This window comes from Leucopleurus acutus, assembly GCF_964270905.1.
Source record: "Leucopleurus acutus genome assembly, chromosome: 16".
NCBI classification, from domain to species: domain Eukaryota; kingdom Metazoa; phylum Chordata; class Mammalia; order Artiodactyla; family Delphinidae; genus Leucopleurus; species Leucopleurus acutus.
Window position 1 is genome coordinate 55,497,655 of NC_139158.1, and position 21,960 is coordinate 55,519,614.

Consider the following 21,960-nt stretch of genomic DNA (forward strand, 5'->3'; position numbering starts at 1 on the left):
TTAGGCCAGTTTAGAGTAAACATTCAGTAATAACATGGGGCCCAATTTTCTCTCTCTTTTAGAAATTTGATGCTGATCCAGTTGAATTATTTGAAATTCCAGTAAAAGAATTAACCTTTGACCAACTCCAGTTGTTAAAGGTAGTAATAATAATGTAAAACGTAAATTATCTTTTAGTTTTAGGACTATTTGTACTTGTTTGTATATAGTAATGTTCTCTTTGTGCATGGGGATGACTAGATATATACAGCATGTACTGAGTCTGTGCTTTGGTTTTCTGTTCTGTTAGGAAGAATGGGTTCGTGCTCATCCATCTGTCTTCTTTAACAGTTTCTATGGACCCCATCTTTTTTTTTGCTTTTTTGAAGGAGATGGGCTATAAGTCTTTATAGGCCATAGGGGCTAGCCATAATCTTAGGTTGTCTCTGGTCTGCTTTAGCTCTTTTTTATTTTATACTTAGCCTTCTATGCTATTGTTGATTTTTATAGCTATGCTACTATCTAAAATCCTCCTGTATTTTACTATGTAATTTTACATGATCCCTCTTCTTATTCTCATTAGATACCTAAATTATTGGTTGATTGAGTATAAACAGTTTCCTAACCTAATAATTTTTATATTCTCCCCTACTTGGGTATTTGATCATGGTCTTATGCATATGTATGTAAATATAAAATATGTACAGTGGTAAGTGCTTATTCTTATTAAACTGATGATTCTACATTTTATAATTTCTCCTAACTTGCTAGCTTTTCAAGTTATAGTTCTATTAACCATACCTTCATAAACTAAGGCCTTTTTTTCTGATTACATTTTGTGTGTGTGTGTGTGTGTGTTTTCTAGCTCACTCATGTGACTGCACTAAAATCTAAAGAACTGAAAGGTATGTACCAATGTGAAAACACTGTTTTCATTTCATAATTAGCATCATGAATTTCCTTATCCATTTTAACTTACTCTTGGTGACTTTAATATAATACTGGGTTATATAAATGTAATTTTATAGACATGAAGGCTTTGTATGTATTAATTGCCAAATGCATACATGTCATGTATAGTAAGCATGATTTTTCACTTTTATGAATTTTCTTAGCTTGATGATCAAAAATTCTTTATAATTTTGTACCTATCCATTCTTTTTTATTTAATTAATTAATTTGGGTCTTAGTTGCAGCTGGTGGGCTCCTTAGTTGCAGCTCGCCGGCCTCTTAGTTGTGGCATGTGGGCTCCTAAGTTGTGGCAGGTGGGCTCCTTAGTTGTGGCACACAGGCTCCTTAGTGTGGCATGCGAACTCTTAGTTGCAGCATGCATGTGGGATCTAGTTCCCTGACCAGGGATCGAACCCGGGCCCCCTGCATTGGGAGCACAGAGTCTTAGCCACTGTGTCACCAGGGAGGTCCCTCTTTCCACACATTCTTAAGCATTACAAAGTACAGAATGTATCAAGTATAGAATCTGGCTCCAGAGCCAGGAATTTGAAACCAGCTCTAGCATTTACCAACTGTGACCTCGGTTACTTTATTTAACCACTCTGTGCCTATTTCCTCAAAGCTTGTCCTACCCACAAAATCCCTTTGTAATTCCACTTTACTTTCTACTTCCACAGAATTTAATAGTCTGTGACATTCATTTTAGCCTTGGTGTGTCCTTTCTTTAACCCTTTATTTTTCTGTATGTCCTTTCTCTTCCTCCAGGATGTAAACCTCTCAAGGGTGGGGGAAATGTTTTTCTATTCCCTGAAACATTTACAGTACTCTGGTTATAGTAGGTACTCATTAGATGTTAATCTGCATTTAGGATAACAGGATAGTTGGAATGCCTTTATGAAGAACTTAGTGAGGTGCCAAAGACTCCAAAGATTCTTCTCAGAGCATAAATATGACTTTACAAGCTTGTAAATAGTTCATAACTATTAGTAGTAAAATCAATTTTACTTTAATTTATTTGACTGGAAAATTTTACATGATTTAGTTTTTGAATTTGTAATGCACTAGGGTTGGTTATTTTTGTTGTAATTTTTGTTTTGCTTTTTGTTTGTTCCTGGGTGATTTTTCTTTTTAATCTTGATATAAAAATTTTTCTCTTTTGGAAAAAAATTCTTGTGTGCCTTGAGACATAATCAATTTTGGATTAAATGGTAATGCTACCTATAGATTCTCTTAATTTCTAACTTGATATCTCAAGTAGAAGTATTAGCAAGATTACACAGCCCTTAATTTCACTGAGAAATAACAAATCACTGCTTGTGATTCCTTTCTTAAAATTATATTACAGTTTTTATAAGAAAATAATCACTGTTGAGGTCATAAACTGTGATGTTCCTACTAAATGTTGTAAACCAGTCTTCATAAAGGATGCTTATTTTGAAAATGGGGGTTTTAATGGTTAAAATTAATAAATACAGGAGCCTTCAAAAATACTATATATGAAAGGATCTCATAACTACATCTTTTTTTTTTTTTGCCTTCAGAATTTAGGAAAAGGTCTTAGTGATAAAATGGCATTTATCTACTGAGTTTTTGTAATTTAAATTTTCAGAATCTGTGGTTGAGGAGGAAAATTCCTTTTCTGAAAATCAGCCATTTCCTTCTCTTAAGATGGTAAGTTCCTTAGGAAAACTAGGGCAGGCTATCATTATTCTGTTATATCTGAATAATTTATTATGGTCTTTTAAATGGGCACTAAAAAGGCTGTGTAAAAGACAACATTAATGTAAACTTATGTTTGATGCTTTTTAGAGAAGATACATTCTTGTCAAGTGTGCCTATGGTGCCTTTTTTTTTTTTTTTGAGAAACTTATTTGCTCAAATGAATAAAATTCCTACCTCATTGGGTTAATTTGGTAAGAATAGGAAATTCACATATTTCTGTATATAAACAGGAAGGAAAGGGCACAGAAAAGGGGTTGGGGAGTGTGACGATGGGAGAGGCATTTTTACAATATGTAAGGCTGGTCCTTAGCTTTTAGAGAGAAATTCCCCAACCAAAGAAAATAAGTACCCTGGTTACTTAAAATGAAATACAGATTTCAAGTATTCACTCTGAAAATGTGTAACAAAAACTGGCATGAACATTTAAAAACTAGACCCAATTCATAGAGGAATTCCTTTGACAGCGTCAGGCAAGCCTGCGCGAATACCAGATACCTTCTTTGGCCATGCTGAGTCTCATTTTCTTGCTGGCTCCATTTCCTAATTTTTTCTCTTCTCCACTGTCTTTTTCTGGTGATGTGTCAGGTACAATAGACTTCTTAGGCAAAAATAGGTAATTTCAGTTTATCATGATTATTCACCCTCCAAAAAGGATGCTACAAGAGAGCCCCTAAAATAGACATTGTCTTAGTGAATTTAGAGCATGATTTGTATAAATTTTCAGATATTTATGAAGCCCAGCTAAGTCATTCCTTCTAGTCCAAAATTCTGAAATAGTTTGGTTCTTAGAAATTCCATGATTTCTAGACTTGTGATTTCATAGAACAGAAAAACAGGCTTTAAAAAAATTGTTTATCAAAGGTTTGACAACTTTCATTTAGCCAAATAAACACATTTATTCATTCACTTTGCCATCACTATAATTTAATCAGAAAGTTTGAATCCAAAGAAAGGCCAAACGCAATCTTAGTATAAAGGGGAATCCTGCAAATTTGATGTATACCAGTCTCAACACTAATATACACTATTGTCCTTATTTTTCTGATTTTGCATTAGTCCAGTAAAATTGTGGAAGGTATGTTAACTAAAAAAGGCTAAACGTATCGGAGAAATTCGGAGAAAGTCAAAAAGCCCCATAGGAGATTGAGTACAACCTGTTTTAGGTACCGTACTTTTCATGCAGCAGGGGCTAGATCCCAGGTCACCAGAGTCCCAGGCTGTGTTCTTACTCTGTTAGCATTCTTTTATTTGCTATTATAAAATTAAATACCATATATATTATACATGTTAAGGATTTCTACACTTTGAAATACTGACTAAACCAGCTGATTGTAAGTTAATAACCAAGCTTCATTTTTTTTTTTGCGGTACGCGGGCCTCTCACTGTTGTGGCCTCTCCCGTTGCGGAGCACAGGCTCCGGACGCGCAGGCTCAGCGGCCATGGCTCACGGGCCCAGCCGCTCCGCGGCATGTGGGATCTTCCCGGACCGGGGCACGAACCGAACCCTTGTCCCCTGCATCGGCAGGCGGACTCTCAACCACTGCGCCACCAGGGAAGCCCCAAGCTTCATATTTTAGATTGGATTTTCTAGTTATGCTGCCCAAGTGGTGTTATTGCAAAGTGTGTAGATAATTTAGTTTTTATTTTTTAATAAATTTATTTTATTTATTTTTGGCTGCATTGGGTCTTCGTTGCTGTGCGTGGGCTTTCTCTAGTTCCGGCGAGCGGGGGCTACTCTTCATTGTGATGCGCGGGCTTCTCATTGCAGTGGCTTCTCTTGTTGCAGACCACAGGCTCTAGGCGCGTGGGCCTCAGTTGTGGCTCACGGTCTCTAGAACGCAGGCTCAGTAGTTGTGGCGCATAGGCTTAGTTGCTCCATGGCATGTGAGATCTTCCCAGACCAGGACTTGAACCCGTGTCCCCAGCATTGGCAGGCGGATTCTTAACCACTGTGCCACCAGGGAAGTCCAAAGTTTCTAGATAATTTAGATATATTGACACTATATTATTTGTTAATTTATATAGATATAGACTTATTTATTTATGAGCCTCTTTAATTTGGAGTTAACATCTTTCCAGGAGGTTATCACTGTGGTGTTAAGCATCACCACCTTCACAGCAAGCTAGAAATCATGGTTTTTCATATAACCATATCTTAGTAAAGTAGACTGACATACCTGAATGCAATTCAGAAAACATGACAGATGTCTTTTTAAATTCATGAGGCTGCCTATCTTATTACTGCTCACTTTAGCTGTTCAGTAGTGATGGTGAAAAGGATTTTAGGTCAGGATCATCTTTGCGGCTAGTAGTGATTGATTATCACAGATATTGCTAAAGACTACTGCCTTTGCTATTTAATTTCTTTTGACTTTCTTATTCAACTTAATCATCAACCAGGTTGTCAGTTTGAGTATAAGAAAAGATAGTGGTTTTTGCTGAAGGCACAAAACACTTTATCCTTACTAGTGATAATGTTTTCTTATAGTTTGCTTTTTGTAATTAATCCATTTTTCTTTTTTCCTTCTTATTCTACCATTCATCTCACCAAAAATGAAACAAAATTTACCACCAACAAACACAACTCTAGGTTTTAGAGTCTTTGCCAGAAGATGTAGGGTTTAACATAGAAATAAAATGGATCTGCCAACAAAGGGTAAGTCATTTTCCATGTGGCACATTCTTCGTTCCTCCCTCCCCCGTTTCTTTAAATGCATTCATTCCTGTCTCTTTGTTTTAATGGAATAAATGAAACTGAAATTGTGGCTTCTTCCAGCAAGCACAGTGCTTGTTGGAACTTTGAAGTAAAGTATATCTTACACTTACACTAATATTTAAGTTCTTAAAAGTAGTGATGAATGTATTATAGTAGAAATTCTAATTTACATGTGTCTCATGTGCACATTAATATGGATGGTTTCTGGGCACACTTATAAAGTGAACAGTGAGAACTGTGGCCAGTCAGAACTTTATAACTCTGATTAGTTTTTTGGTTTTTTTTTTTTAACCCCCGTCTCAATATATACCTTAAGTGCCTAAGCATTTTTCTGTTAAGTGGCAGTAGCTAGTAATAATTAATCAGGAAAAGAAATTTCTGCAGACATGTTTTAAATCACTCTGAAATTTAGTCATTCTTTTGTTCAATAATTATTGAAAAGCTGCTATGCGCCAGGCATTTTCTGAGTTCTGTGCTTACGTAGTGAAGAAAACAGAATAAAGCCTTGCCTTCCTGAAACTTAACAGTCTTCTAGTCGAGGAAAACAACTTGGATGTATCAGATGGGGATATGTGTAAATGGATAAGGCTGCATGGTAAGAGGGCTGATTGAGGTGGGGGGACATTGGAAGTAGTTAATCCAGGCATCATGATTGGGCAGTCCTGGTATTTGTTCTGGTCAGAATAATCTATAACTGCCCTTAAAGCATGTCTTCTATGTAGCTATTTATGATAAGCCGGTCCTGGCTAACATATAACATGCAAGTGCACAACCATGCTTTTTCTAGTAGGTGATTTTTAGTTTTCAGAACTTTTAGAATTATTGTAATGACTAATACTTAAAATTTTTAATGTTTGAATATCAATAGGGCTCTTGGTATCTTAGCTATAATTAGAAAATTATTTTTATTATTTATTGAGGGCACTTGATATGCCTAAGACTCAAAGAATGAGATTTTTAACTGGTAATTCTTAATTACCAGGGTTTTTGGGGTAGTGAGTTAGCAAACGAAGTGGAGTCTTTTTGTCCACTTATAGTTTATGAAGATTGCATAAAAATATTTTAAAGTCATGGTAGATTTCAAATTTCCAGAGTTTTAGTTTTTATTTTGTTAACCTTATTAAAGCAAAAGTCTTTTGATGTTATAATTGCTTTGTATATAAGTGTCTCTATACCTGATTATGATAATAATTCACACAGGCCTTTGCTTTCTCATCTGTAAAATAAGAGTTGGACTAAATGTTCTCGAGAATTTTTCCTAGCACTGTGATTCTAAGGTATTTAATGACTTTTGTTTTCCTATTCTTCCATATAGGATGGAATATGGGATGGTAACTTATCAACATATTTTGACATGAATCTGTTTTTGGATATAATTTTAAAAACTGTCTTAGAAAATTCTGGGAAGAGGAGAATAGTATTTTCTTCATTTGATGCAGATATTTGCACAATGTGAGTAATTCAGTTTTTTTCTCCTATATGCTTAGACTGTAGCTAGGACTAAGGGCACAGAGATTGTAGTTGGAGGTGGGGAAGTTCCCAGACTTCACCCTTGATTTGTCTTCTCAGTCCCATTGTATATATTCTCTGCTGGGATGGCCTCCACACCCGCTGGGTTATAGCACCTCATGCCTTGTGTTTCATTTTACAGATGTATAATATCCTCCTTACCAAATTGTAAGCCCTCAAGGGATTTCTTTTTGCCCATTTCTGAGAATATTTTAACTCTTGTATAAAATAATTTAAATTTTTCTTTTTTTGACTAAAAGGCAATACACATTAATGGTGGTTATATCTCAGTAATGAGTATGCTTTTAAAATTTTGTTTCTTTATATTTTTAGTATTTTCTAAAATTTCAAAACAATATGTTATGGTTATCTCCCCAATGAAAAGTATTTTTTAAACTGTCTTTTTTAGGGTTCGGCAAAAGCAGAACAAATATCCCATATTATTTTTGACTCAGGGGAAATCTGATATTTACCCTGAACTCATGGACCTCAGATCTCGGACAACCCCCATTGCAATGAGCTTTGCACAGTTTGAAAATCTACTGGTAAGCTGTGGTTGAATATTTTATTATTTGTTTTTTAAAAATGTTTTAGAGCACTAGTAAATAAAGTTATATATTAATTTAACATCTACTTGGTTAGTTTTGACCTATGTATAATGAGGAGGTAGCTCTACTTAAAATGAGGATAGTAAATCTCAGACTGAAAAGCAGTTAAATGATCACCACCAACAAAGATTTTCTTGCAGGCCTAGGTTAAGTAAGTTTTGTAGTTTAGTTTTCTGAGTGGGTTTTATGAATCATCTAAAACAGTTAGATTGTAAACTTGTTTGATCGCATAAATTGGAAGAAAAAATTCTATCGTTTTCTTTCCCTGTCCATTCTGCTTTGCAGCAGGTTCTTATTAGTTATGTATTTTATACATATAATAAGTTTCTCTTTCATGAGTAACTTATCTTTCTTCTTTTAGGGGATAAATGCACATACTGAAGACCTTCTCAGAAACCCATCCTATATTCAAGAGGCAAAAGCTAAGGGACTGGTCATATTCTGCTGGGGTGATGATACCAATGATCCTGAAAACAGAAAGAAATTAAAGGAATTTGGAGTTAATGGTCTAATTTATGATAGGTATTTGTTTTTCATGAAAAATTTTAATGGATTGTTAGAAAAAAAGTAGAATTATCTTAACATTTGTCAGTGGAATTTTTCAAATTTTGAAGTTATACCACAGTCACTTGGGAAGCTTGTTTAAAAATTCAGATGACTGGGCCCTAACCCAGATGTATTGAGTCATCTTGCGGGTGAAGGTGGCCGCCCTAGACCTCTTCTCTATCTACACCAACTTTCTTGGTGATCTCATCCAGTTCTGTGCCTTTTCCTACCTTTGTATATCCCCAACTCAAGCCTTTCCCCTGACCTCTAAACTTTTATATCCATCTATCAACGCCTATTCTTCCTATAGACTTCCTGATTTCAGTATAAATGACAACTTTCTTTCCAGTTTCTGAGGCCAGATCCCTGGAGTCTTTCATGATTCTGTTCTTTATCTCATACCCAAATCCAGTCAGACAAAATCAGAATCATGTTGATTCTGTCTTCGAAATATATCCTGAATCCTTTACTGTTGTCACTCTCCACTAAGCCACATCGTTTCTCAGGTGGATTATGAAAGTAACCTGCTTACTGGGACTGTGTCCACTCATATACCCTGCTGTCCATTATGGGGGCGGGCAGGACTGAAAACTGAAGTCAGATCATGTTACTGCTTAACCTTCCCCCCCTATTCTGTGTCTCCTAGTGTAAAATCCCACATCCTTACAAGGCCCTACGTGAGATGATCCCCGCCCCCACCCCTAATTGGCCTCCTGCTGTTTCTCTTCTGATAAAGATGTCAGGAAAGACTAAAATGTCACCTTCTTAGTAGGGCCTTCCCCGAATATCCTAATTCAAATCAAAACCTCTACTCACAGTGCACTTCCTGACTTTTCTCCATACATTTACCACCACGTGATATATCCATATACATACTATATTTTATTTTCTCCCCAACCTCCTTTCCTATCCCACCCCCAACACACCCCCACAAGCAGAAGCTCCATGAGGGCAAGACTTTGCCTGTTTTGTGCACTGCTGTATCACCAGAGGTTAGATGTAGAAGCTCAAATATTTGTTGAACTAATCTTTTCTTTTTAAATAAACTCCCTGGGTGTTTAGGATGTAAGTCTGAGATCTCAGAGAGATGAAAAGGTTGCTCAGCGTAAAGAAATTTTGGGTTAGAGGGAATGTCATTTGTCCTGCTGAGGGGATTAATGGGCTTGCTAATGCTTGAGCAGCATCATACAAAGAGTAAGTGATGAAATTGTTACCAGGCCTGCTTTAAAAAATACAGTCGTTGGATTTAGTTTATATTACTGTTTGTTCTATAAAGTTATATCACTTTCTTAATAAAGCTTTTCCCCACCCCAAATTTTGTCTGAATTAGTCTGGTTTTAAAACTGCCACGCGATAATGCCTGCCTTTTAAAGTGTTTGGTTAATACTGCTTTAAGTGGCATGATTCATAGCTCTTTTTAATAGACGTTTCCAACTTATTAAAGGAAAATTAAAATTTTTAAATTACAATTTGATGGAAGTGCTTTATTTAGCAAATTTTGGGAGAATATTTCTTTCTTGGAGGAGGAGGAAGGGATGATTGCAAATATTTTCAGGCAAGAAAAGTATATTGTGAGATTATACCAGGTATGGCAGTTGTAGGGTATACAAATTTTAGTTCGATCCTTCACTAAAGGGCCTTACTTGGTTGTAGCCAAACACTGACCTTGCAGGGAGAACAGGAAGATAGTATGTGATACAAAAGGACCTAAAGAAAGTGAGTTCTTCCTGGCTCAGGGTCAACAAGAATAATTTTAAAGAGGAAGGATTGAGTTGGATTTGGGCAGGGGTGGGGTGGGGTGGGGGGGTTAAATCAGCTTTGACAGGATTTGCGTTTTAGGCAGAGGTGCAAGCAGGCACCAGGGCAGGACTGTGTTGAGGGTGTGGAGGATGTTGAGGAGGCAGCCCAGCACTGGCCTTCTGTTCAGACCTGATGAGAGGAGAGGTGGACTGTGTTAGAGTCAAGTCAGTCTTTATTATCCTTGGAAGTTTTTTCTTCTTTTTCCAATTTTAGTCAAAGAACTACATATGTATATATAATCAGCCACACTTATGTGTGTGTTGTGTGTGTGTGTATATACTTCAAATAGTTCTACAAGACTAACAGTAAAAACCAACAGTCCTGGGAATTCCCTGGCGGTCTGTGGTTAGGACTCTGTGCTTTCACTGCTGAGGGCCCGGGTTCAGTCCCTGGTTGGGAAGCTAAGATCCCACAAGCCGCGAGGTGCAGCCAAAAAAAAAATTTAAAAAAACAAACTAGCAGTCCCTTACACCTATCCCTTCCATTGTCTCTAGCTGAATTCCTGTGCCCTAATATTTTTTGGAACTATTTCTTGGTACTTAAGGTGCTTATGCTATTACTTTTTCATTACCAAATTTAGACCTATAGAAGGTTTGAATGATAGTGATTCAGAAGAACCTTTGTTTCATTTTACATGTGGGAGCATTGTGATGTGTTTTAGTTTATCAAAAACCAATTTGTTCTCTTTTACAAAGGCATTAACACAGATTTTGCATTTAATCATGGTTTTGTGATATAAGCTGCTATGCTTGATTTGCTGATATTTGGAATTTCTGCATTTGTAGTAATGAGTAAGGTGGCCTTTAATTTACCTTTATCAAATGGTTGTTGTCTAATTTTGGCATGAGGATAATACTTGCCTCGTAGAGTAAATTGAGCAATGTTTCCTCTTTCTATACTGTGTCTGCTCAAATTATTTTTAAAAATTCAGTAACAGACACCCACATTTAAAGAACATTATTATTAGATTTGAACTCCCCTGTGTTCTCCTCTCTAATTCTATGCCCCTACCTCCTCCCATAGATATAACTGATAAGCAAGCAATTACTCTCTTTTAAAAGTTTTTAAATTCTTATATCTATCGCTAAACAATATAACATTTAGTTTTTCATGGCTTTAAGCTTTATTTGTACTCTTTTCTTGTTATATTCTTAAAATCAATCCATTTGTTACGTTTAGCTGTACTTTATTCATCTTCCTGGCTGTATGATTGTACCACAATTTATTCTACTATTGGAGAACACTGAGGTGGTTGCCAGGTTTTTGTTTGTTTGTTTGTTTTTGTTTTGCGGTATGCTGCCCTCTGACTGTTGTGGCCTCTCCCGTTGTGGAGCACAGGCTCCCGATGCGCAGGCTCAGCAGCCATGGCTCACGGGCCCAGCCACTCCTCAGCATGTAGGATCTTCCTGGACTGGGGCACGAACCCGTGTCCCCTGCATCGGCAGGTGGACTCTCAACCACTGCGCCACCAGGGAAGCCCTTTTTTTTTTTTTTTTTCAGGTTTTTGCTATTACAGTGTTTGCTGTAAACTTTGTTGACCAGCTGTCCTATGGTATGTGTATAAGTTTCTTTAGGGCAGTGACTTAAACCTTTTGACCCCAAAATCAGTTAGAAATGCATTTCACGTTGCAGCCCAGTGCACACATAGATATGTATATCTACAAGTGTGTACCTGAAACTAAATTAAAAAGATAATGCCCCTTGAATATTTTATTTATATGTGTGTGCTTTTTAAATGATTGTGCCACTGGCTCACACCTATTTCAATGCTTTTCTTAACTTTCTGAACTGATTTTGTGACCCACTAGGTCTCTAGCTCAGCATGACAAGACATCCGTCCGTGGGTCAGGCATTGGAAGTACAGCAGGAATATGGGTACATGGAGTGGGCTGTTCAGTGCTCATTGGAGCCTCCTACCAGTTCTCAGGAGTAGGCCACCCATAATAAACCTGTCAGGTAGAGTGGACACTGAATCAACACATGTTAAATGGCTCAGGGCACTCTGTCTGTAGGTTTCAAAGCTGGTAGGGTGGGCAGGGGCCCTCCTGGAGTGATAGCCCTGAGCATACCTGCCCACCCATGCAGGCTCCTCCAGTACATATTGTTTGACTTCTTTGGGCACAGCTGCCATGCTGAGCTACAGTTCTTGTGTCAGACCTTCTGTTTCCTGTAGTCCAAATCTTTTTCTCTTACTTTACTGTCATTTTTATGGAACACATCCTTCAGTATCTTCTTGAGAAAGGATGGAAAGTAAATGTTTTTGAGGTCTTGTGTGTCTGGAAGTATTGTGGCCAGGCATAAAATTCCATGTTAGAAATCATTTTCCTTTAGACTTTTAAAAGCATTTCTCCATCCTCTTCACAATTCCATTGTGCTGTTAAGGAATGTGAAACCATGTTGATTCCTACTCCCTCACATGTGATTTCTTTGTTTCTTCTCTGGAAGTTTGGAGATTCTTCTCATCACCAGTGTTCTAAACTTTCATAGAGATGGTCTTGTGGGTCTGGTTTTACCCATCGTGCTGGACACTTGGTAGCCCTTTTAGTCTATTGATACATGTCCTTGAAGATGTGGAATAGTTAGTGAATTATTTCTTTGATTTTTATTTCTTCCATTTTTCTGAGTTTGTTTTCTTTTTCTTTATAAGAATCCTTTTGTTGTATATTATACACTCCTGGACGAGACTTAAAGTTCTTTATCTTTTCTCATATTTTCTATCTTTGTCTTTTCCACTTTCAAAGATTTCCTCAACCTTATCTTCCACTCATGCTATTGAGTTTTTCATATCTGCTATTGTGTTTTTAATTTTCAAGAACTGTCCTTTTTTCTCTGGATTCTCTTTTTTCTATATATAGTTAAAAAATCCTGTTCTCATTTGATGAAAGTACTATTTGAAGGCATTAAGGAACTTTTTTAAAAAAAATTTTCTTTTGCTTACTATCTTACCTGTTAGAAGCTTTCCTCAGATATTTAGAAATTCTTGGCTGCTTCTTACGATAAGGAATTAAGATCTAAAAAGCTTGTTGGAAGCTCTGAGCATGTGAATAGGGCTTATGGGGTGATCTGGGTGACCTGTTTGGTCATACATCTGTCAGTAGATTAAAAAACTTTGCTTTTTGACTAGTCAGATTCCTCGTAGAAGACGCTATAATATATTCTTAGAGGATACAGGTCTGGTTTCTTGGAGTCAAGTGTGGGAAGAGAGATGGGGGAAGGAGGGCATGTCTGTATTTAGCATGTGTTGTATTTGTACCATCTCCAATATCCCTGATGCTGATGGCCATTTTATAAAATGCCCCAAACTCTCTAACCTGGTCTTGTCCTCCATTCCAGATTTCCTGTTTAATTCTGGAAATAAACCTCAACCAAGTGGGGTAAGAGCAGCCTCCGCAGCAGGGAGTAAGAGGAAGGGAACCACTTGCTGCTGCTCAAGACTTCATCTCATTGTCCCTCTTTGAGCCCCTTCCTTACCCCCCAAGATCTACAGAAGTTTGGGGCTGCTTTTAACTCACCCTTTTCATTTTTTCAACTACTGGCTTGTGGTTTGACCTATCCATTCTGCTAACTGAAACACTTTGTTATTACTTAATCCATCTGTTTTCTAGCTTCCAAAATTCTGTTGTACTGTCTCTTTGGTTCTTCTCATGTTCAGTGAATTTTCTTTTAATACCTTTATTTTATTTTTAACACAATATAGGGGGTGAACTTAGATGCTTTTGTTCCGTCTGATACCTTGACCCAGAGGTAACTTTTCATTCTCTTATGTATGTCTTTAACAGAAAGTCTTTATATTAGAATAGTCAAATACTTAATAGAATCAATACTTTAAAAATCTTGTTTAAGAAATTCTTCCCTACTGTGAGGTCATAAAGAGTTAGTTCCTCACATAAATTGTCTGACTTTCACATTTAAAGCATGAAAGACCTTCCTTTCTCTGCTGATAGGCAATGCTAGTGCTGCCATTGTCACTTGGGGCTTTTTCTAGACTCTCAACTCTAGGTACACCTGCCTTTAGGCATAGCTTTAGGATAATTTTCACACTGGTGAGAAGTCCTTTATTTTATTTTACTTCATTTCATTATTATTTTTTTGGCGGCACCGCATGGCGTGCAGGGTCTTAGTTGCCCAACCAAGGATGAAACCCGTGCCCACTGCAGTGGAAGCTTGGAGTCTTTTTTTTACGGGGGTGGGTATTTTATTTATTTATTTCCTTATTATCTATTTTATACATATTAGTGAATATATGTAAATCCCAATCTACCAATTCACCCCCCTCCACCCTGCTTTACCCCTTGGTGTCCATACGTTTGTTCTCTACATCTGTCTCTATTTCTGCCCTGAAAACAGGTTCATCTGTACCATTTTTCTAGATTTCACATATATGCATTAATATATGATATTTGTTTTTCTCTTTCTGACTTCACACTGTATGACAGTCTCAAGGTCCATCCACGTCTCTACAAATGACCCAATTTCGTTCCTTTTTATCTCTGAGTAATATTCCATTGTATATATGTGCCACATTTTCTTTACCCATTCATCTGTCGATGGACACTTAGGTTGTTTCTATGTCCTGGCTATTGTAAATAGAGCTGCAGTGAACATTGGGGTGCATGTTTTTTTTTAATTATGGTTTTCTCTGGGTATATGCCCAGTAGTGGGATTGCTGGGTCATATGATAGTTATGTTTTTAGTTTTTTTAAGGAACCACCATACTGTTCTCCATAGTGGCTGTATTAATTTACATTCCCACCAACAGTGCAAGAGGGTTCCCTTTCTTCCACACCCTCTCCAACATTTATTGTTCGTAGATTTTTTGATGACCATTCTGACTCGTGTGAGGTGATACAGCATTGTAGTTTTGATTTGCATTTCTCTAATTATTAGTCACGTTGCACATCCTTTCATGTGTTTGTTGGCAATCTGTATGTCTTCTTTGGAGAAATGTCTATGTAGGTCTTCTGCCCATTTTTGGATTGGGTTGTTTGTTTTTTTGATATTGAGCTGCATGAGCTGCTTGTAAATCTTGGAGATTAATCCTTTATCAGTTGCTTCATTTGCAAATATTTTCTCCCATTCTGAGGGTTGTCTCTTTGTTTTGTTTCTTGTTTCCTTTGCTGTGCAAAAGCTTTGAAGTTTCATTAAGTCCCATTTATTTATTTTGTTTTTATTTCCATTTCTCTAGGAGGTGGGTCAAAAGGGTCTTGCTGTGATTTATGTCATAGAGTGTTCTGCCTATGTTTTCCTTTAAGAGTTTGATAGTGTCTGGCCTTACATTTACGTCTTTATTCCTTTTTGAGTTTATTTTTGTCTAGGGTGTTAGGGAGTGTTCTAATTTCATTCTTTTACATTCAGCTGTCCAGTTTTCCCAGCACCACTTATTGAAGACACTGTGTCTTTTCTCCATTGTATATCCTTGCCTCCTTTGTCATAGATTAGTTGACCATAGGTGTGTGGGTTTATCTCTGGGCTTTCTGTCCTGTTCCATTTATCTGTATTTCTGTTTTTGTGCCAGTACCGTATTGTCTTGATTACTGTAGCTTTGTAGTATAGTCTGAAGTCAGGGAGTCTGATTCTTCCAGCTCCATTTTTTTCCCTCAAGATTGCTTTGGCTATTCGGGGTCTTTTGTGTCTCCATACAGATTTTAAGATTTTTTGTTCTAGTTCTGTAGAAAATGTCACTGGTAATTTGATAGGGATTGTACTGAATCCGTGGATTTCTTTGGGTACTATAGTCATTTTGACAATATTGATTCTTCCAATCCAAGAACATGGTATATCTTACCATCTGTTTGTGTTGTCTTTGATTTCTTTCATCACTGTCATATAGTTCTGTGAGTATAAGTCTTTTGCCTCCTTAGGTAGATTTATTCCTAGGTATTTTATTCTTTTTGTTGCAGTGGTGAATGGGATTGTTCCCTTAATTTCTTTCTGATTTTTTCATCATTAGTGTATAGGAGTACAAGAGATTTCTGTACATTAATTTTGTATCCTGCTACTTTAACAAACTCATTGATTAGCCCTGATAGTTTTCTGGTGACATCTTTAGGATTTTCTGTGTGTAGTATCATGTCATCTGCAAACAGTGACAGTTTTACTTCTCTTTTCCGATTTGGATTCCTTTTATTTCGTTTTCTTCTCTGATTGCCATGGCTAGGAATTCCAAAACTATGTTGAATAAGAGTGGTGAGAGTGGACATCCTTGTCTTGTTCCTGATCTTAGAGGAGATGCTTTCAGTTTTTCACCATTGAGAATGATGTTTGCTATGGGTTTGTCATATATGGTCTTTATTATGTTGAGGTAGGTTCCCTCTATGCTCACTTTCTGGAGTTTTTATCATAAATGGGTGTTGAATTTTGCAAAAGCCTTTCCTGCATCTATTGAGATGATCATATGGCTTTTCTCCTTCAATTAGTTAATATGGTGTATCACATTGATTGATTTGCATATATTGAAGAATCCTTGCATCCCTGGGATAAATCCCACTTGATCATGGTGTATGATCCTTTTAATGTTTTGTTGGATTCTGTTTGCTAGTATTTTGTTGAGGATTTTTGCATCTATATCAGTGATATTGGTCTGTAATTTTCTGTTTTTGTAATACCCTTGTCTGGTTTTGGTATCAGGGTGATGGTGGCCTCATAGAATGAGTTTGGGAGTGTTCCTTCCTCTGCAGGTTTTTGGAAGAGTTTGAGAAGGATGAGTGTTAGCTCTTCTCTGAATGTTTGATAGAAGCCATCTGGTCCTGGACTTGTGTTTCTTGGAAGATTTTTAATCACACTTCCAATTTCATTACTTGTGATTGGTCTGTTCATATTTTCTGTTTCTTCCTGGTTTAGTCTTGGAAGGTTATACCTTTCTAAGAATTTGTCCATTTCCTCCAGGTTGTCAGTTTTATTGGCATATAGTTGTTTGTAGTAGTCTCATGATGCTTTTTATTTCTGTGGGGTCCGTTGTAACTTCTCCTTTTTCATTTCTAATTTTATTGATTTGAGTCCTCTCCCTCTTGATGAGTCTGGCTAAAGGTTTATCAAGGTTGTTTTATCTTCTCAAAGAACCAGATTTTAGTTTTATTAATCTTTGCTTTTTTTTTTTTTTTTTTTGGTGGTATGCGGGCCTCTCACTGTTGTGACCTCTCCTGTTGAGCACAGGCTCCGGATGCACAGGCTCAGCAGCCATGGCTCACAGGCCCAGCCGCTCCACGGCATGTGGGATCGTCCCAGACCGGAGCATGAACCCATGTCCCCTGCATCAGCAGGTGGACTCTCAACCACTGCACCACCAGGGAAGCCCTTTGCTATTGTTTTGTTTCTATTTCATTTATTTCTGCTCTGATCTTAATGATTTCTTTCCTTCTACTAACTCTGGGTTTTGTTTGTTCTTCTTTCTCTAGTTCCTCTAGGTAAAAAGTTAGATGTTTATTTGAGATTTTTCTTGTTTCTTGAGGTGGGATATATTGCTATAAACTTCCCTCTTAGAACTGCTTTTGCTGCATCCCATAGGTTTTGGATCGTCGTGTTTTTGTTTTCATTTGTCTGTATGTATTTTTTGATTTCCTCTTTGATTTCTTCAGTGATCTCTTGTTTATTTACTAGTATTTAGCCTCTGTGTGTTTATGGCTTTTACATATTTTCCCTCTAATTTCTAATCTCATAGTGTTATGGTCAGAAAAGATGCTTGATATGATTACAGTTTTCTTAAATTTAGCAAGGTGTGATTTATGACCGAAGATGTGATCTATCCTTCAGAATGTTCCATGTGCACTTGAAATGAAAGTGTAATCTGCTGTTTTCAGATGGAATGTCCTATAAATATCAATTAAATCTATCTGGCCTATTGTGTTTCTTTATTAATTTTCTGAATGGATGATCTATCCATTGGTGTAAGTGAGGTGTTAAAGTCCCCCACTATTACTGTGTTACTGTTGATTTCCTCTTTTATAGCTGTTAGCAGTTGCCTTATGTATTGAGGTGCTCCTGTGTTGGGTGCGTATATATTTGTAATTGATCTTGGATTGATCCCTTGATCATTATGTAGTGTCCTTCCTTGTCTCTTGTAACATTCTTTATTTTAAAGTCTATTTTATCTGATATGAGTATTGCTCCTCCAGCTTTCTTTTGATTTCCATTTGCATGGAATATCTTTTTCCATCCCCTCACTTTCAGTCTGTATGTGTCCCTAGGTCTGAAGTGGGTCTCCTGTAGGCAGCATATATATAGTCTTGTATTTTTTATCTATTCAGCAAGCCTGTGTCTTTTGCTTGCAGCATTTAATCCATTTACATTTAAGGTAATTATCGATATGTATGTTCCTATTACCATTTTCTTAATTGTTATGGGTTTGTTTTTGTAGGTCCTTTTGTTCTCTTATGTTTCCCACTTAGAGAAGTTCCTTTAGCCTTTGTGTAGAGCTGGTTTGGTGGTGCTGAATTCTCTTAGCTTTTGCTTGTCTGTAAAGCTTTTGATTTCTCTGTCAAATCTGAATTAGATCCTTGCTGGGTAATCTTGCTTGTAGGTTCTTCCCTTTTATCACTTTAAACATATCGTGGCACTCCCGTCTGGCTTCCAGAGTTTCTGCTGAGAAATCAGCTGTTAACCTTATGGGAGTTCCCTTGTATGTTATTTGTCAGTTTTCCCTTGTTGCTTTTAATAATTTTTCTTTGTCTTTAATTTTTGTCAATTTTTAAATTTTGTCAATTTTTGTCAGTTTGATTACTATGTGTCTTGGCGTGTTTCTCCTTGGGTTTATCCTGCCTGGGACTCTCTGTGCTTCCTGGACTTGGGAGGCTGTTTCCTTTCCCATGTTAGGGAAGTTTTCGACTATAATCTCTTCAGATATTTTCTCGGGTCCTTTCTCTGTCTCTTCTCCTTTTGGGACCCCTATAATAAGAATGTTGTTGCGTTTAATGTTGTACCAGAGGTTTCTTAGGCTGTCTTCATTTCTTCTCATTCTTTATTCTGTTCTGCAGCAGTGAATTTCACCCTTCTGTCTTCTAGGTCACGTATCTGTTCTTCTGCCTTAGTTATTCTGGTATTGATTCCTTCTCGTGTATTCTTCATTTCAGTTACTGTATTCATCTCTGTTTGTTTGTTCTTTAATTCTTCTAGGTCTTTGTTAAACATTTCTTGCATCTTCTCAATCTTTGCCTGCATTCTTTTTCCAAGGTCCTGGATCATCTTCACTATCATTATTCTGAATTCTTTTTCTGGACAGTTGCCTGTCTCCACTTCATTAAATTGTTTTTCGGGGGTTTTATCTTGTTCCTTCAACTGGGACATAGTCCTCTGCCTTTTCATTTTGTCTGTCTTTCTTTGATATTGGTTTTTCTTCCACAGGCTGCAGGATTGTAGTTCTTCTTGCTTCAGCTGTCTGCCTCTTGTGGGTGAGGCTATCTAAGAGGCTTGTGCAAGCTTCCTGATGGGAGGGACTAGTGAGCTGGGTTTTGCTCTGGTGGGCAGTAAAACTTTAATCCACTTGTTTGCTGATGGGTGATGCTGAGTTCCCTCTCTGTTGGTTGTTTGGCCTGAGTCCGCCCAGCACTGGAGCCTACAGGCTCTTTGGTGCGGCTAATTGTGGGCTCTGTGAGGGTTCACACCAATGAGTACTTCCCAGAACTTCTGCTCCCAGTATCCTGTCCCCGTGGTGAGCCACAGCCACCCGCCCCGCCTCTGCAGGACACCCTCCCAACTCTAGCAGGTGGGTCTGATTCAGTCTCCTGTGAGGTCACTGCTAGTTTCCCCTGGGTCCTTGTGCGCACACTACTTTGTGTGTGCCCTCCAAGAGTGGAGTCTCTGTTTCCCCAGTCCTATCAAAGTCCTGCAGTCAAATCCCGCTGGCCTTCAAAGTCTGATTCTCAGGGGATTCCTTCTCTCGTTGCCAGACCCCCAGGTTGGGAAGCCTGACATGGGGCTCAGAACCTTCACTCCAGTGGGTGGACTGCTGTGGTGTAATTGTTCAGTTTGTGAGTCGCCCACCCAGCGATTATGGGATTTGATTTCATTGTGATTGAGCCCCTCCTACCATCTCATTGCAGCTTCTCCTTTGTCTTTGGGGTGTCTTTTTTGGTGAGTTCCAGTGTCTTCCTGTTGAGAATTGTTCAGCAGTTAGTTGTAGTTCTGGTGCTGTCGCAAGAGAGAGTGAGTGCACGTCCTTCTCCTCCACCATCTTGAACCAATCCGGAAGCTTGGAGTGTTAACCACTGGGACTTCCACGGAAGTCCCGGGCAGTCCTTTTCATCTTGATCTTCAGTGCTTTGAAGTCAGAACTGGATATGAATTCCAGCTCTACTGTGTAGTAACTTTCCTTCCGTCAAATGAGGCATTGCTGATTGATTAACTTGGAGAAAAGATACTTGAAGAATCACTAATACGCTACAGATTTCACATTCTATCAATTTATAATCAGCTCTTTTGCTTCAGGGGTACAAAAGGCAGTGATGCTATTCTGGATTATTGGAAAGACTGGGAGAAGAGAAATATTTTTGAATAGAACTGATGCTTATATCTTTTAAAGAAAAAATAAGGACTCTGTAGTATAGGTGTTTTAGGCATTCGGTAAGCAAATTCTCCTGAAAAAGTTAAGCCAGGTCCTAAGTAAACCATAAAATTACCATATTTTATGTTTTGTGTTTTTTTCATCACAGGATATATGATTGGATGCCTGAACAGCCAAATATATTCCAAGTGGAGCAGTTGGAACGTCTGAAGCAAGAATTGCCAGAGCTTAAGAGCTGTTTGTGTCCCACTGTTAGCCGCTTTGTCCCCTCGTCTTTTTGTGGGGAGCCTGACATCCATGTGGATGCCAATGGCATAGATAATGTGGAGAATGCTTAGTGTTTATTGGGCGGAGACCATTCGGGGCATGCATCGCTGTTCTGGGTATTCACTTTTCATCACTGAGCATTGTTTATCTATGCCTTTTAGGTTTTCAGTCCAGTGAAGCAATAATGAAGTATTTTAATATTTCACTACAGTTCTTGCTAGAATTTCAAGTATTCTATATAAATCACTTGGCCAGGTATAATTACCAGTCAGTCTCTTTACAATGAAAAAATTTATTGGTTGGTAAATATTTTAAACTAAATATGTAAGTTATAATGTTAAACAAATATTCATTAAAAACATAACACTTTGAAATTAACTATACAAATATCTCATATTTATACTTATTACAGCTTTTCATTTGATCAGGTCTGAAATATTTAGCACTCAAGGAACATGACTATGCATAATTATACCTGACCATGGGAAAAATAAGTACCTCAAATGCATGCATTTGCACTGGTGATTCCAACTGCACAAACCTTTGTGCCATCTGTGTATTTTTGACATGAATTGACATTCACACCATTTTCATTCAGTATGAACCTTGAGGCTGCTGCCATTTCCCCACTTAACCAAACCAATGCCTGTGTAAATAGCCTAGAGGTGATCCTTGAAAACTTGTTTCATAAATCTTTCAAAAGTTGTTTTGCATAAATACTAAAATTTCAAAAAGCTGCAGGGTAACTTAATGTATAAAGTATTAAAAGAATGGATTGAAGACTTAGTACAGTAGATGATAATGTATAAATTCTGTTGAATGCATGCTTTTTGTTTTAAGCATGAGATAGTACACGTTTACTGTAAGTCCTTGCATCTGTGGTGCTAGGTGAGTGTGAGAAGGTGTCAAGGACAGAAAAATAATTTGTTGCCTAAAAAAAAAAAAAGGAAAAAAAAAGCCTATTTGTAGGCATTTTAAATATGCTTAAGTGTCTCTCACTACCTGTTACACACCGTTGCTTTATGGGTTTGTTTTGTGTGTGTGTTGTACGGTAGTTAAATCTCTGTGCAGAAAAATAAATGTCCTGAATTCTTATATCGGTATTCTTTATTGGTTAATGAATATCATGCATGTAATTTATTTAGAAATGCAGAAGATTCTATTAAATGTATATGCATGTTGTTAGGATTATACCAAGGTTTCTTTCATTAGAAGCAGATTGTTTTGGCATAATTGTAACTTATGAATGAATGTTGAATAAAATACACAGATTTATTTTCTTCATTATAAAATGAAATTTCAAGAAGGTGTTACTTTTATAGCATTGGTTCTGTATTATTATTATGAGAAATTGGAATTTAGTGTC

The 21,960-nt window shown here is 37.3% G+C and overlaps 1 protein-coding gene across 4 annotated transcripts in view; it reads left to right on the forward strand.

The window, feature by feature from the left end:
* The window catches only part of GPCPD1 (glycerophosphocholine phosphodiesterase 1), a 60,691-nt gene extending 39,002 nt beyond the window's left edge, over window positions 1-21,689 (forward strand). For all 4 annotated transcript variants that reach the window (XM_082857930.1, XM_082857931.1, XM_082857932.1 and 1 more), the window contains 8 exons: window positions 63-140; window positions 845-884; window positions 2,540-2,601; window positions 5,244-5,309; window positions 6,685-6,821; window positions 7,288-7,423; window positions 7,848-8,008; window positions 20,476-21,689. In XM_082857930.1, coding sequence (XP_082714056.1) covers window positions 63-140; window positions 845-884; window positions 2,540-2,601; window positions 5,244-5,309; window positions 6,685-6,821; window positions 7,288-7,423; window positions 7,848-8,008; window positions 20,476-20,665 — 870 coding nt within the window. In that variant the 3' untranslated portion in view covers window positions 20,666-21,689. The remainder of the gene's footprint in view (window positions 1-62; window positions 141-844; window positions 885-2,539; window positions 2,602-5,243; window positions 5,310-6,684; window positions 6,822-7,287; window positions 7,424-7,847; window positions 8,009-20,475) is intronic.
* The last annotated feature ends 271 nt before the right edge of the window (window positions 21,690-21,960 follow it).